At 44.4% G+C, this 16,160-nt stretch overlaps 1 protein-coding gene across 1 annotated transcript in view; it reads right to left on the reverse strand.

The window, feature by feature from the left end:
* Window positions 1-8,609: 8,609 nt before the first annotated feature.
* LOC143277500 (glucose-6-phosphate exchanger SLC37A2-like) overlaps window positions 8,610-16,160 on the reverse strand; it is a 66,182-nt gene continuing 58,631 nt past the window's right edge. Inside the window, exons 15-17 of the mRNA XM_076582352.1 lie at window positions 13,690-13,842; window positions 10,089-10,186; window positions 8,610-8,855 (exon numbers count right to left, since the gene is read on the reverse strand). Coding sequence (XP_076438467.1) covers window positions 8,715-8,855; window positions 10,089-10,186; window positions 13,690-13,842 — 392 coding nt within the window. The 3' untranslated portion in view covers window positions 8,610-8,714. The remainder of the gene's footprint in view (window positions 8,856-10,088; window positions 10,187-13,689; window positions 13,843-16,160) is intronic.

A 16,160-nucleotide genomic window follows, 5' to 3' on the forward strand; every position in this document is an offset into this window, starting at 1 on the left:
AGAATTATTATGAATGCATTCTGATTCACCTTATCAAACAAAGTGCATGTCTTTAGGTCTACTAATTTTTAGATTAGAATTATAATGAATGCATTCTGATTCACCTTATCAAACAAAGTGCATCTCTCTAGGTCTACTAATTTTTAAATTCTTCTTGTGAATGCATCCTATTTAGTATCAGTATCAGTAGCTCAAGGAGGCGTCACTGCGTTTAGACAAATCCACATACGCTACACCACATCTGCCAAGCAGATGCCTGACGAGCAGCATAACCCAACGCGCTTAGTCAGGCCTTGAGAAAAATAAATAAATAAATAAATTTATTTATTTAAATAAATAAATAAATAAAATAAAATAAATAAATAGAATTAAAAAAATAATAATAATAATAAAATAACAAAAAAATAAAAACAGAAGAAAAATTTTTTTAGATTCAGGAGAAACATCCATTCCCTTTAATTCTGAATCCTTTATAGTTGTTCAATAGATGCATGCTTCTTCCTCTCCAAATACATACCTCTCTCTCAGCAGACCAGTTGGCCAGTGTTAAGTGATTGTGAGCACGACGTTCATGTCAAATGTGCATAGTTTCATATCACATGAAACATGTAACATTTTTATGAACCCCCCATGTGGTTTCATGAAATAAACATGTCAGTTCATGTCTTGTCTTGTCTTGTCTTGTCACTGATAGCTGATTGACTGGCCTGTCTGTCTGCCTGTTGACATGTCTTGTCTGTAAGTCTTCCTCTTTGAATATTTATGAATGTTTGAGTGTGAATGAAGGTAAGGGAATCAAAGAGTGTTGTCACAGTTTGAGTGCATCCACAGTTCATGTCACAGTATCCCAACCATTTAGCTCCTTATGGTAAATAAGACTAGGCCATGCTGAGGACGCCAACCAATCTGCTTACTTTATCATCCCCAAATTACAAAAAAATCGTAAAAAAAAAAGGGGGGAAAGAAAAACCCAATACTTCAAAGGCAAACAAAAAATACATTTAAAAAAGGCCATATAGGCAAATAACACTGCAGAATGGGAAGCTAGTGCCCATCCCAGTGTTTACATCTCACTACCTAATCGCCAGAGCTAAACAGCACAGATAGTACATAATATACTGCCAAAAAAAAAGAGAAAAAAACGTGTCAAGGCTTGCTTGAAAAAAGAAAGGGGAATGGAATGGACTGGGACGGCAGAGAAAAAAGAGACAACAGTGAAGAAATAGTGGGTAAATAACGAAGCACGTTGAAGGTTAGGGACTTGGTCTGTCATAACTTGATAATGTCCAGCTTTAGCGTCCTAAAGTATTGGACCAATTGGTTACATTTCCGTGGTTTGTGGGACGAAAAACAGAAAAAGCAAGAAAGGTGGCATGTTGGTTTAGTGACAAACTGCATCAAAATTGAGTAAAAAAATGTACAAAACAAAGAGTCAAAATCCACTGAAAATGGGTTTCAACATCTGCCAATAGTAATATTGTTTCATACATGCACAAAGATTGTGCTGTTAAAATAGCTGCAATAATTTAGGATGCTAAAATAGGACTATACTCCCCTCTTTAAGAAAAAAAAAAAAAGATATAGGTCCACATCCATCAACATCTTGTGGAGTTGTCACAGCTGAATTCCCAAGGACACAATGTGACAATGATCACAAGTCATCACAACGCCACGTTCATTTCTCACTGTTTTATTCTCAAAACAAGCACATGTCAGTGAGTATTTCTAGCTACACACACACACACACACGTCTAATCAACCGTTATACCAAGCAGTCATCAAAAAATATATCATTTCAATCAATCACTAAGAGACATTTCTGTCACACATTTTTCACAGTTCTTATAACCAGGAATTTCACACACAACACTCTGGCGTGGTTTTTCAGGTGGAGTTTCACATGTTTTGACTGACCCATGTCCAAGATTGCTATTGCAGTGTTTCCCGTCATTTCTACAGTATTTAACTTTGCTCTCGTGGCATAAAGACGTTTGAAAACAACAGAACGCTGGCCATTAAGGAGAAGCATAAGCGAAGGAAGCAGGGCTCAACTTCTGGAGACGTTTTCCTTTGGAACACCTGTGGGAAGTGCTGCGCATCCAGAATCGGCCTCTTCTCCCAAATGAGGACACACTCCAACAGATAAACCTGCCTGCCTACTCGTCCAACGGGAGACTCCGTCATCAAAAACATTTTCTTACTGGCATCAATAGTTATGCCTTTGATATCATAAATAGCTGTCTTACTGGCATCAATAATTATGCCTTTGGTATCATAAGTAGATGTCTTACTGACATGAAGTTATGCCTTTGGTATACAACTGGCATCAATAGTTATGCCTTTGGTATCATAAATAGCTATCTTACTGACATAAATAGTTATGCCTTTGTATCACAAATAGCTGTCTTACTGACATGAACAGTTATGCCTTCAGTATCATAAATAGATGTCTTACTGACTTCAATAGTAGTATCATAAACAATTGTCTTACTGTCATAAATAGTTATGCCTTTGGTGTCATAAACAGTTGTCTTACTGGCATCAATAGTTATGCCTTTGGCACCATAAACAGCTGTCTTACTGTCATAAATAGTTATGCCTTTGGCACCATAAACAGCTGTCTTACTGTCATAAATAGTTATGCCTTTGGTGTCATAAACAGGTGTCTCACTGTCATAAATAGTTATGCCTTTGGTGTCATAAACAGCCGTCTTACTGTCATAAATAGTTATGCCTTTGGTGTCATAAACAGTTGTCTTACTGTCATAAATAGTTATGGTTTTGGTGTCATAAACAGCCGTCTCACTGTCATAAATAGTTATGCCTTTGGTGTCATAAACAGCTGTCTTACTGTCATAAATAGTTATACCTTGAAACAGCATAATAGCTGTGTTACAGCCATAGATAGTTATACCTTGAAATAGCATTATAGCTGTGTTACATCAATATATATGCCTTAAAATAGCATAAATAGCTGTCTCTTTCCAGCATAAATAGTTATGCCTTGAAGCAGCATACATAACTTTCTGTTAACTGACAGCAATAATTGAACCATATGTTCACACATGAATCAAGACAAACACACACGCTTAAAGTCTACCCCTCATCAAAAAAATAAAATAAAATAAAATAAATCAATCTGGAATCACAAAGTTGTATCATAGCAATATCATACACAGCTTTACACTCTTCAACCAGCAAAATGAAGTTTTTTTTTTTAAAGTACAGTATTGTGTGTGAAATTACAGGTGCTTGTGCAATATTTAGACCATTGACTGCCTTTTGTTTTATTGGGTTTTCCCATTTTTGTGTCTGTTCTGTTTTTGGTGCAACGAAAGTGGCTGTCTTGACATGCAGACATGGAAAATGAGTGCAATACATGTACTTTTTTTGTTGTTGTTGTTGTTGTTGTTAGTTGGCACTCTTAGTGTGAAGTGTGTATATATGCACACCTCCAACCAGACACACACAAAAACACACACAGGTATGATGCACACATGTGCAAACACACACACACACACACACACAAAGTTTTGATCTTAGAGAAACACACCAGTACATTTTTGTTCTACCATTTCTGCAGTACATGGTATCTTTTCTGCAAGATAACTGCCCACAACTGTCAAATTCATTTCCTCCTACAATTGCACCAATTCTTCAGTCAAATGCACCAATTCAAGTTTCAGCGATACTCAAAGTCATATCTGAGCTAGAAGATTTTCATCATTTAAAGTACGTCATGCCCAGCACACACACTACACACACACAAGTGGCATCAAACACAAGTCAAAATCAAAACCAGAACACAACTAAGGACACAAACCAAAACCTTAAAATAAAATAAAAAGAGACAAAATTATCTCAATATCATCCTTCACCCAAAAATTTAAAATGAAAAAAAAAGCTATATAATTGTCTCAATATCATCCTTCGCTTGTGTTAGAAACATGTGTAATCTTAAAAGACATGCAGCAGATAAAGACAAAAACATTCTATAAAGGATAACTAAAGAGAAATTTGATAACAACCATCCTACTGTACACGTGGACTTAGGAAAATCAGAGTGCAAATACCACCATTGTTTGGCTCTGTTGTGAGGTGGTGTGGATTCAACTTTTGATTTACCTTCTTTGGAGATAAAAGAACTTCCAAATTATCCAAAAAAAAAGAATTGTTAACACTTGTCTGGCGGTATTAGAAGAAAAACAGAAAAGAAGAGAGAAAAAAAAAGGTTCCATAGCCTATACCCTCATTGGCAGTGAATTCACACCCACTATGTCTAGGGCTCGGCATGCGAATGTGGGTGCCTAATTCTCTCCTTCCACCGCTTCTAAACCTTCCCTAACCAGGTCAGGTCTCCACTGACACACCTGGGTGGAGTGAGGAAAATCGGGGTAGAGTGCCTTTCCCCTAGGACACAACACCATGCTGAAACAGGGGACTCGAACCCTGGTCACTGGTGAACGCTGGATCACAAGTCCAACACCCAATCTATCGCCTCCTTTGACAGCATTGGTTACTTTGAAAAGAAAGAACTGACGGGTGCAATAGCCGAGTGGTTAAAGCGTTGGACTTTCAATCTGAGAGTCCCGGGTTCGAATCTCGGTAACGGCGCCTGGTGGGTAAAGGGTGGAGATTTTTCCGATCTCCCAGGTCAACATATTATGTGCAGACCTGCCAGTGCCTGAACCCCCTTTGTGTGTATACGGCAAGCAGAAAATCAAATACGCACATTAAAGATCCTGTAATCCATGTCAGCGTTCGGTGGGTTATGGAAACGAGAACATACCCAGCATGCACACCCCCGAAAGCGGAGTATGGCTGCCTACATGGCGGGTTAAAAACGGTCATACACGTTAAAGCCCACTCGCATATATACAAGTGAACGTGGGAGTTGCAGCCAACGAACACAGAAGAAGAAGAAAAGAAAGAAGAAAAATAAAACTTACAAAGCGACCAAGACAAAAGAACTTACAAAGCGACCAAGTCACAAGCACACAACTATCACCAACACAGTATAAAACAAAGTCCCTGCAGAAGTACTCCACCTCCAATGAGGGGAGAGAAAAAAATCTGCATCATCACAAAATACAGTCTGCAAAGAGAAAAGATCATCTACATCATGAAGAAAATGGTCAGCTAAAACTTCCTACAACACACAATCAAAACGGAAAATAGAATGTAAATGGAAAAAAAAGCAAGCATGTGTTTCTTCCCCACCCTCACCCCCACCCCCCCTCTCTCACACACACACACACTCACACACAGAGCATTCAGCTACAGCAGTATATCTAACATCCACCAATAAAATATATAATATTGTGCAATGCATGCACAGTATCCTTACAGAAAACACACCTGAGAATCCACTGATATATATATATATATATATACGCATACAACTTTGTTCAAAGCCCAATAAAATCACTAGCTAACAGTACTATCACAGAATCTACACTCAGAAACAAGTCTGGCGAAAGTTAAGCAGTACCCCAAAACCAATCCACAACGTGCCCTCTGCCTCAAAGCATGTATCGACTTGCTCAGGCATGCAAACAAACATATACACACACTCACTGAATATCATATCATGTAAGAAAAAGAAAAAAAAAGGGAAGAAAGAACATATTACAAGTACTACTACTACTACCATCAGACACACATTAGTGGAGTGATGGCCCAGAGGTAACGCGTCCGCCTAGGAAGCGAGAGAATCTGAGCGCGCTGGTTCGAATCACGGCTCAGCCGCCGATATTTTCTCCCCCTCCACTAGACCTTCAGTGGTGGTCTGGACGCTAGTCATTCGGATGAGACAATAAACCGAGGTCCCGTGTGCAGCATGCACTTAGCACACGTAAAAGAACCCACGGCAACAAAAGGGTTGTTCCTGACAAAATTCTGTAGAAAAATCCACTTCGGTAGGAAAATCAAATAAAACTGCACGCAGGAAAAAAAAAAGAAAAAAAAAAGGGTGGCGCTGTAGTGTAGCGACGCGCTCTCCCTGGGGAGAGCAGCCCGAATTTCACACAGGGAAATCTGTTGTGATAAAAAGAGAATTACAAATACAAATACACATACGTGAGAATGTTCAGGCACATAGTCCCAGGGTTAAAAAAAGCATTTCTACAAACGTGTTTCATACAATTGTCATGGTAAACATACACATGTTTCACCCCTCAGTTCTAACACTACAAATTCAAAAAGCCCAAGGCATTTTCTATGTATATGTTTCAAACAACACATCTGTGGTTAAAACAAACAATGCATTCAGTTTTGCTGCCGACAGCCAACAGTCTTGTTCAAATGTCAGGAATTTGGTTGTTCAGCAGTTTAAGAGGACAATGCTCTCCGAGTGTGCGGCCTGTTCGTTACTTGCCAGGGGCAGTCATTCATTCATTCATTCATTCATTCCTAGTGTGGAAAATATTGCATAATTTTGCATCCAGTATCAGGTGGGGATTTTTGACATTCCCATTTGGGAAAAAAACCAGCTTGGAATACACACTATGATTGCAAGCACGTGTGCATGCATGTACACACACACACACACACACACACACACACACACACACACAGCTTACCCATACTAACACACACACACAGCCCATCCACACACACACAAACCCACACACACCCATACAACTCCCAATTATCTCCCCCTCCACACACACACACACACACACACACACACAAACCCTCAATTACAAACCCTCATACACAAACCCTCAATCAAAACTCCTCGCACACAAACCACACACACAAACCCTCAACCACAAACTCACACACAAACCCTCAATTACAAACACTCACAAACACTCAACCACAAACCCTCACAATCAAAACTCCTCACACACAAACCCCACACACAAACCCTCATACACAAAACCCTCAACCACAAACCCTCAATCACAAACCCTCAATTACAAACCCTCACAAACCCTCAATCACAAACCCTCACACACAACCCCCCCTCCACCCCCACCCCCACACAGCAAGATCACACACTTCTGTTCCTGCGGCCCCACCCTCCCATGTGACGGTCACACAGGTCTCTGCAGTCCCACAAACAGCTCCACACACACAACAACACGAACCACCAGCCTTCCAGCACAGTCTGCTCTGCTCAAGCCATTCTCAACCCTGCCTTCTCACAGAGATGCCACTAACCCCCTGTTCAGTGTTTGCCGGAACAATCAGAAAATTGGGTAGGAACGTTTTGAATTTGCTCGGAACACTCAAGACTTCGAGCCACGTCAGCAAAACGGGAACAGATGCTGTTTGACCGAGAGACACACAACCTGGTTCAGTCACGTTCTCTCTTGTTTCGATGTAAACACACATGCGTGTTCAACATATTCCGCTATTCCTCACACACAAGCCACACAGTCTTGCAGGATTTTTTTTTTTGTTTTTTTTTTTTTGTTTTGTGCAATATGATCACACATCCTTGTTCTTTCCTTTAAACCATTGTGAGGTATGGCTGTGTGTTTATGCTCAACACATTCCCGCTATCCCTCACACAAAAACCACATGAAGTCTGGCAAAAAAAATTTTTTTTTTTTTTTTTTAGCAACAGTTACACAATCACACATCCACATTCTTTCCTTAAACTCTTTCCATACGAACAACGAAAGAGACGACGTTAACAGCGTTTCACCCCGATTACCATCATCAAAATATTGCAAGCGGAAGGCTCTTATACTGAAGACGTGAATGTTGACAAAGAATACCACAATTCTGATGACGGAAGCTAAAGGCTGGGTCATTCAGACACCCACTGGACATCCGAGGGGTCTGTGTAGAGGAGAAGAGAGGACTGGCCGTACTGAGTGAGTTAATCCTCTCAACATCCTCTTTGCCCCAACACATCCCTCCTAATCCTCTCAACATCCTCTTTGGCCCCAACACATCCCTCCTAATCCTCTCAACATCCTCTTTGCCCCACACATCCCGCGCTAATCCTTCTCACATCCTCTTTGCCCAACACATCCCTCCTAATCCTCTCACATCCTCGTTGGCCCAAGAACATCCTCCTAATCCTCTCACGATCCTCCTTGGCCCAACACATCCCAACATCCTCTTTGGCCCAACACATCCCTCCTAATCCTCTCAACATCCTCTTTGCCCCAACACATCCCTCCTAATCCTCTCAACATCCTCTCTGCCCCAACACATCCCTCCTAATCCTCTCAACATCCTCTTTGCCCCATGACATCCCTCCTAATCCTCTCAACATCCTCTTTGGCCCAACACATCCCTCCTAATCCTCTCAACATCCTCTTTGGCCCAACACATCCCTCCTAATCCTCTCAACATCCTCTTTGGCCCAACACATCCCTCCTAATCCTCTCAACATCCTCTTTGCCCCAACACATCCCTCCTAATCCTCTCAACATCCTCTTTGCCCCAACACATCCCTCCTAATCCTCTCAACATCCTCTTTGGCCCAACACATCCCTCCTAATCCTCTCAACATCCTTTTTCGCCCACGTAGAGGAGATCTTCCTGAAAGCCTCCGATCCGGTTGTCAGGGGAAATAACTGTACTAAAAACCCCGCCCCATCTCAACCCCCACCCCCCAACACACACACTCCCAACACACACACACACACACACACACACACACAGAATTCTTCCAACACACAACGACGAGTCTTCAGTTTTGGAGTCCACACATCCACACACAGTATTTCTCCAGCAGGATGTGGTGGTTTCTACATGGAGTTTCCTGAAGTCCCGTAGTCCTGCCCCGAGCTCTGCACGATGATGGCTGCAGGGGGCGTGGGGCACTCCCTCTCTCGCTCCCTCTTCAGAGCCGGAGTGCGGACCTCCTTGATCACGATTCGGATGAGGAACTGCAACGTAACGGTAAGTGTTAGGTACGGTTTGTACACACACACACATTCACACACACATCACCACCACACACACACACACATCACACACACACAACACACGCACTCATCCTCCCCGCATGCCCCCCCACACACACAACTCACACACACACACGTATGCATGACACATGCACACACACACACAAAAACACACACACACAACAACAAAAACAAAAAAAACACACACACACACAAACACACACAACACACACACAAACACACACACAAATACACACAACACACACACACGCATGTAGTCACACACACACACACACAACAAAAGCACACACAAACACACACACAAATACACACAACACACACACATGTAGTCACACACACACACACACACACACACACACACACAGTGTAGTGAAGGCCTAGAGGTAACGCGTCTGCCTAGGAAGCGAGAGAATCTGAGCATGCTGGTTCAAATCACGGCTCAGCTGCTGATATTTTCTTCCCCTCCACTAGACTTTGAGTAGTGGTCTGGACGCTAGTCATTCGAATGAGACGATAAACCGAGGTCCCATGTGCAGCATGCACTTAGCGCATGTAAAAGAACACACGGCAACAAAAGGGTTGTCCCTGGCAAAATTCTGTAGAAAAATCCACTTCGATAGGAAAAACAAACAAACAACAATGCACGCAGGAAAAAATACAAAAAAAAGGTGTGGCACTGTAGTGTAGCGACACACTCTCCTTGGGGAGAGCAGCCCAAAATTCACACAGAGAAATCTGTTGTGACAAAAAGAGAAATACAACGCAATACAATACAATACAATACAATACAACACCCACACATTCTCCAAGACAAGACAGTCATCACTAAGACGGGCGCAATAGCCGAGTGGTTAAAGTGTTGGACTGTCAATCTGAGGGTCCCGGGTTTGAATCACGGTGACGACGCCTGGTGGGTAAAGGGTGGAGATTTTTACGATCTCCCGGGTCAACATATGTGCAGACCTGCTACCCCCTTCGTGTGTATATACAAGCAGAAGATCGAATACGCATGTTAAAGATCCTGTAATCCATGTCAGCGTTCGGTGGGTTATGGAAACAAGAACATACCCAGCATGCACACCCCAGAAAACGGAGTATGGCTGCCTACATGGCGGGGTAAAAACGGTCATACATGTAAAGCCCACTCGTGTGCATACGAGTAAACGCAGAAGAAGAGAAGAAGTCATCACTCACCAAGCCAGCCATGACGTTGGCACCGATCAGCATGTAGAACACATTCTGCCAGCCGGAAGGGGAGATCAGTCCCGTCAGCAGAGGTCCCAGCGCCGCTCCTGTAAGATTCCAGACACTGTACAACCACCTGGTTAAAGCCCGCATTGTTTCCACCACAGTCACTGTAGTGATAACGACTCAACGCTTGGCTTGTTTTATTTATTTATTTTTTTATTTTCATTTTTTTTTTCTATTTTTGTTGTTATTTTTACTTTATTTATTTTATTTTATTTATCTTTTGTTATTTTTTTTTATTTTTATGGTTTTTTTTGTTTGTTTTTTTCTCAAGGCCTGACTAAGCGCGTTGGGTTGTGCTGCTGGTCAGGCATCTGCTTCAGTGGCAGATGTGGTAAAGCGTATATGGATTTGACTGAACGCAGTGACGCCTCCTTGAGCTACTGGTACTGGTACTGGTACTGGTTGTACCAGAAACTGACATAAGCTTACGGTTGGGCCAACAGTTAAGTGAGAGCTGTATGATCTGTGGTCTGCTCAACGCTTGGCTTATACCATAAAGTGACCTAAGCTTACTTATAATAATGATAATAATGGAGTCTCCCGTCGGACCGACGGATGAGTAGGCAGGCAGGCTTATCTGTCGGTGTGTGTCCTCATATGGGAGAAGAGGCTGATTCTGGATGCGCAGCACTTCCCACAGGTGTTGCAAGGGAAAACGTCTCCAGAAGTTGAGCCCTGCTTCCTTCGCTCACGCTTCTCCTTAATGGCCAGCATTCTCTTGTTTTCAAACGTCTTTATGCCACTAGAGCACAGCATCCTCCAGCGAGAGCGGTCAAGGGCATCAGTTTCCCAGGAAGCGATGTCTATGTCACAGGCTTTGAGGTTTGTCTTCAAGGTGTCCTTGAAGCTTGCAGGGTCTTCCAAGTTCGCGGTGGCCTTCCTTCAGCTGGTTATACAAGAGCATCTTCGGGATCCTGCTGTCCGTCATGCGGACAACGTGTCCTGTCTAGCGTAGCAACGGTTGTTGTAAGCTTACTTACAGTTGGGCCAACAGTACATTGAGAGCTATATGATCAGTGATTTCACCACTCCAACAGGAATTCATTCACAGCTTTGTGACGGAGGGTGACTCTCTCCGACTTGGAGGCAAGATTATTGGCGATTCATGCTGCAGCCTTGGGGGCTAGTTGGTCTTTGGGGACCATCCCAACGCCCACTGTCCTAAAGCCCTCTTAGCTGAGAGAGTGGGGGTGTAACTTGGGCAAAACACTCTCCACTACAATCAGTTTCTAAGTTAGTTGGGACGGCATAATTTGCCTCCTCTGCTATATATTCTGACGATCATGGTTGGAAGCGACTGACCATAATACGACAACACTTTACATCACAAAGGTTCCCCAAATGTTCATGTTGATAATATAAGAGGGGTATGGTGGGAGAGATGGGGGTAGGGGGGAAGAGGCCGTGATGGGAGGGGCCACAGACAAGTGGCATGGTGTGTGCGTGCGTGTGCCTGCGTGCGTGTGCTTGAGTGTGAGTGCGTGCATGCATGTATGCGTGCATGTGTGTGTGTGTGTGCATGTGTGAAGGTAGACACGTCAGTCTCACCAATCCTACCAGTGCCTTCAATGACAGAGGAGACAGTGTGTGTGGGGGGGGAGTTCAGAGGGTGGAGTGGTGGGTAAGGGGGCTGGGTTGGGGGGGGGGTCGAGGGGGGGGGCCAGGGGGGAGGTTGGAGGGGACAGACAGAGAGAAAGAGAAATAGGGGAGAGAGATGGAGGCAGACAGGAAAGAAGGGGGGGAGAGAGAGATGGAGGCAGAGAGGAAAGAAGGGGGGTGGGGTGGGGGGGGGAGAGATGGAGACAGAGAGGAAAGAAGGGGGGGGGGGGAGAGATGGAGACAGAGAGGAAAGAAGGGGGGGGGGAGAGATGGAGACAGAGAGGAAAGAAGGGGGGGGGGGGGGGGGAGAGATGGAGACAGAGAGGAAAGAAGGGGGGAGAGAGATGGAAGAGAGGAAAGAAGGGGGGGGGGAGAGAGATGGAGACAGAGAGGAAAGAAGGGGGGAGAGAGATGGAGACAGAGAGGAAAGAAGGGGGGGGGATGGAGACAGAGAGGAAAGAAGGGGGGCCGGGGGGGGGGGGGGGGGGGGGGAGAGAGATGGAGACAGAGAGGAAAGAAGGGGGGAGAGAGATGGAGACAGAGGAAAGAAGGGGGGGGGGGGAGAGATGGAGACAGAGAGGAAAGAAGGGGGGAGAGAGAGATGGAGGCAGAGAGGAAAGAAAGGGGGGGGGGGGAGAGAGATGGAGACAGAGAGGAAAGAAGGGGGGAGAGAGATGGAGACAGAGAGGAAAGAAGGGGGGAGAGAGATGGAGACAGAGAGGAAAGAAGGGGGGGGGGAGAGAGATGGAGACAGAGAGGAAAGAAGGGGGGAGAGAGATGGAGACAGAGAGGAAAGAAGGGGGGGGGAGAGATGGAGACAGAGAGGAAAGAAGGGGGGAGAGAGAGATGGAGGCAGAGAGGAAAGAAGGGGGGGGGGGGAGAGAGATGGAGACAGAGAGGAAAGAAGGGGGGAGAGAGATGGAGACAGAGAGGAAAGAAGGGGGGGGGGAGAGATGGAGACAGAGAGGAAAGAAGGGGGGAGAGAGAGATGGAGGCAGAGAGGAAAGAAGGGGGGGGGGAGAGAGATGGAGACAGAGAGGAAAGAAGGGGGGGAGAGAGATGGAGACAGAGAGGAAAGAAGGGGGGGGAGAGAGATGGAGACAGAGAGGAAAGAAGGGGGGGGAGATGGATACAGAGAGGAAAGAAGGGGGGAGAGAGATGGAGACAGAGAGGAAAGAAGGGGGGGGAGAGATGGAGACAGAGAGGAAAGAAGGGGGGGGGAGAGAGATGGAGGCAGAGAGGAAAGAAGGGGAGAGAGGTGAAGGCATAGAGGAAAGAAGGGGAGAGAGAGATGGAGACAGAGAGGAAAGAAGGGGGGGGGGAGAGATGGAGACAGAGAGGAAAGAAGTGGGGGAGAGAGATGGAGACAGAGAGGAAAGAAGGGGGGGGGGAGAGAGATGGAGACAGAGAGGAAAGAAGGGGGGGGGAGAGAGATGGAGGCAGACAGGAAAGGAGAGAGAGAGAGAGATGGGGGAGAAAGAGAAAAAGAGACAGACAGACAGAGAGGTAGAGGGGTCACACAGCCTGAAGACAGAGACAGAGACACAGAGAGAGAGAGAGAGACAGGGACAGAGAGAGAACTCAGCACTTTTTTCATTCAAGGATTAAGATTTTGGGCATGGCCCATTCTTCCAACCTGTCCTTGCTAATCTACATCAGTTACAACAGCACACACATATATTTAATAAAAAGGGGAGAAAGAGAGCATTAAAAAGAGAGAGAGAAAAAAAAGTCCTGCAGAAAGAATATGATAAAGAACAGACACACACACACACACACACACACACACACACACACACACACACAGAGTCAAGTCTCACCAATACTGCCGGTGCCGGAGAGAGAGAGAGACAGAGAGAGCGGTCACACACACACACACACACACACACACACACACCACACACACACACACACACACACACACACACACACAGTCAAGTCTCACCAATACTGCCGGTGCCGTCAATGATGGAGGTGACGGTGGCCAGGGCCTTCTTGTTGCCCTTGAGGGCCGGCTGGGTCCCGAGTTCGGCGCTCACCGCCGTCGTGATCAGGGCGTAGGGGCCGTTCACCAGAGCTCCACACACCAACAGCAACACTGGGGGGGGGGAAGGAATAGTGGGGGGGGGGGGGGGGGGGGGGTAGGGGGGAGGAGAGAGAGTCATTGTTATTATTGTTGTAGTTGTTACCACTATTATTATTATCATTATTATCATCAGGGTGTAGGAGACGTTCACCAGAGCTCCACACACTAACAGTGACACTGGAGGAGGAAATAGTGAGAGGTGGGGGGAGGGGGTGGGGGTGGGGGGAGGAGAGAGAGTCATCGTTATTGTTGTTGTTGTTGTTGTTACCACTGTTATTATTATCATTGTTATTGTCATCAGGGCGTAAGGGACGTACATCAGAGCTCCACACACCAACAGCAACACTGGGGGAAAGGAATAGTGGGGGGGCGGAGTAGGGGGGAGGAGAGAGAGTCATTGTTATTGTTGTTGTTGTTACCACTATTATTATTATCATTGTTATTGTCATCAGGGCGTAAGGGACGCTCACCAGAGCTCCACACACCAACAGCAACACTGGGGGGAAGGAATAGTGGGGGGGCGGAGTAGGGGGGAGGAGAGAGAGTCATCGTTATTGTTGTTGTTGTTACCACTGTTATTATTATCATTGTTATTGTCATCAGGGCGTAAGGGACGCTCACCAGAGCTCCACACACCAACAGCAACACTGGGGGGAGGTAATAGTGAGGGGGGGGGGGGGGGAGGAGAGAGAGTCATCGTTATTGTTTTGTTGTTGTTACCACTGTTATTATTATCATTGTTATTATCATCAGGGTGTAGAAGACGTTCACCAGAGCTCCACACACCAACAGCAACACTGGGGGGAGGGAATAGTGGGGGGTCAGGGGGGAGGGGAGGAGAAAGAGTCATCATTATTGTTGTGTTGTATTTGTTACCACTGTTATTATCATTGTTATTGCTATCAGGGCGTAGGGGATGCTCACCAGAGCAAGACAGTCATCATTACTGTTGTTGTTGTTCTTGTTACCATTGTTATTATTATCATCGTTATTATTTTTAGCGCTCCACATACCATCATTGTTATTATTATTATCATTTTTATCATTATCTTTATCATTAATAGGGAGAGAGAGAGAGAGAGACGGTTGTTGTTCTTGTTACCATTGTTATTATTATCATCGTTATTATTTTTAGCGCTCCACATACCATCATTGTTATTATTATCATTTTTATTATTATCATTATCTTTATCATTAATAGGGAGAGAGAGAGACGGTTGTTGTTCTTGTTACCATTGTTATTATTATCATCGTTATTATTTTTAGCGCTCCACACACCATCATTGGTATTATTATCATTTTTATTATTATCATTATCTTTATCATTAATAGGAAGAGAGAGAGAGAGACGGTTGTTGTTATTGTTGCTGTGGTTGTTGTTGTTGTTACCATTCTTACTATTGTTATCATTATTATTGTTATCATCATCATATTAATTGTTATTATTATTATCATCATCATTCTCATTATACTACATCATGATACTATTATATTGCCATTATTATTATTACTATTATTATTATCGTTATTATCATCATCATTATCACTTCTACTTCTGCTACTACAACTACTGGTATTTGTATAGCGCCTATCCTTCTGAAGAGAACAAATACCATTATTATTATCATTATTATCATCACCATCAACATTAATATTATCATCATCATCAAATCATCACTATTACCATTATCATTATTATCATTTTCGGGGAGGGAGGGGTGGGTGGGGGGGGGGGGGTGGGGGTACATGCTGAGTACGTTCTTGTTTCCATAACCCAATGAGATTGGTTATGGGATCTTTAACATGAGTATTTGATCTGCCGTATGCATATACACATGAACAGAGGAGGGGGAGGGCGTGGGGGAGGGGGGGCGGGGGGGGGGGGGGGGGGGGGGGGGGGGGGGGGGGGTGCAGGCAATAGTAGCTCTGCATTTTTTCTTTTTTAACATGGGAGATCACAAAAATATGTTCTCCACCCTTTTGCCCGACAACCACGTGTGCCAAAACCGAGGATCGAACTCAGGAAACTTGTGCAGACTCCAGTGCTCCAACAATTCAGCCACCGTGGCTGTATATCATTTATTCTTCTACTCCATTCAGCTACCGTGACGGTCTATTCTATTCTGCTCCATGACTGTCTATTCTATTCTGCTCCATTCAGCTGCAGTGACTGTCTATTCTATTCTGCTCCATTCAGCTACCATGACAGTCTTTTCTATTCTGCTCCATGACTGTCTATTCTATTCTGCTCCATTCAGCTACCATGACTGTCTATTCTATTCTGCTCCATGACTGTCTATTCTATTCTGCTCCATTCAGCTACCATGACA

Source organism: Babylonia areolata, chromosome 34 (genome assembly GCF_041734735.1).
Source record: "Babylonia areolata isolate BAREFJ2019XMU chromosome 34, ASM4173473v1, whole genome shotgun sequence".
NCBI classification, from domain to species: Eukaryota; Metazoa; Mollusca; class Gastropoda; order Neogastropoda; family Buccinidae; genus Babylonia; species Babylonia areolata.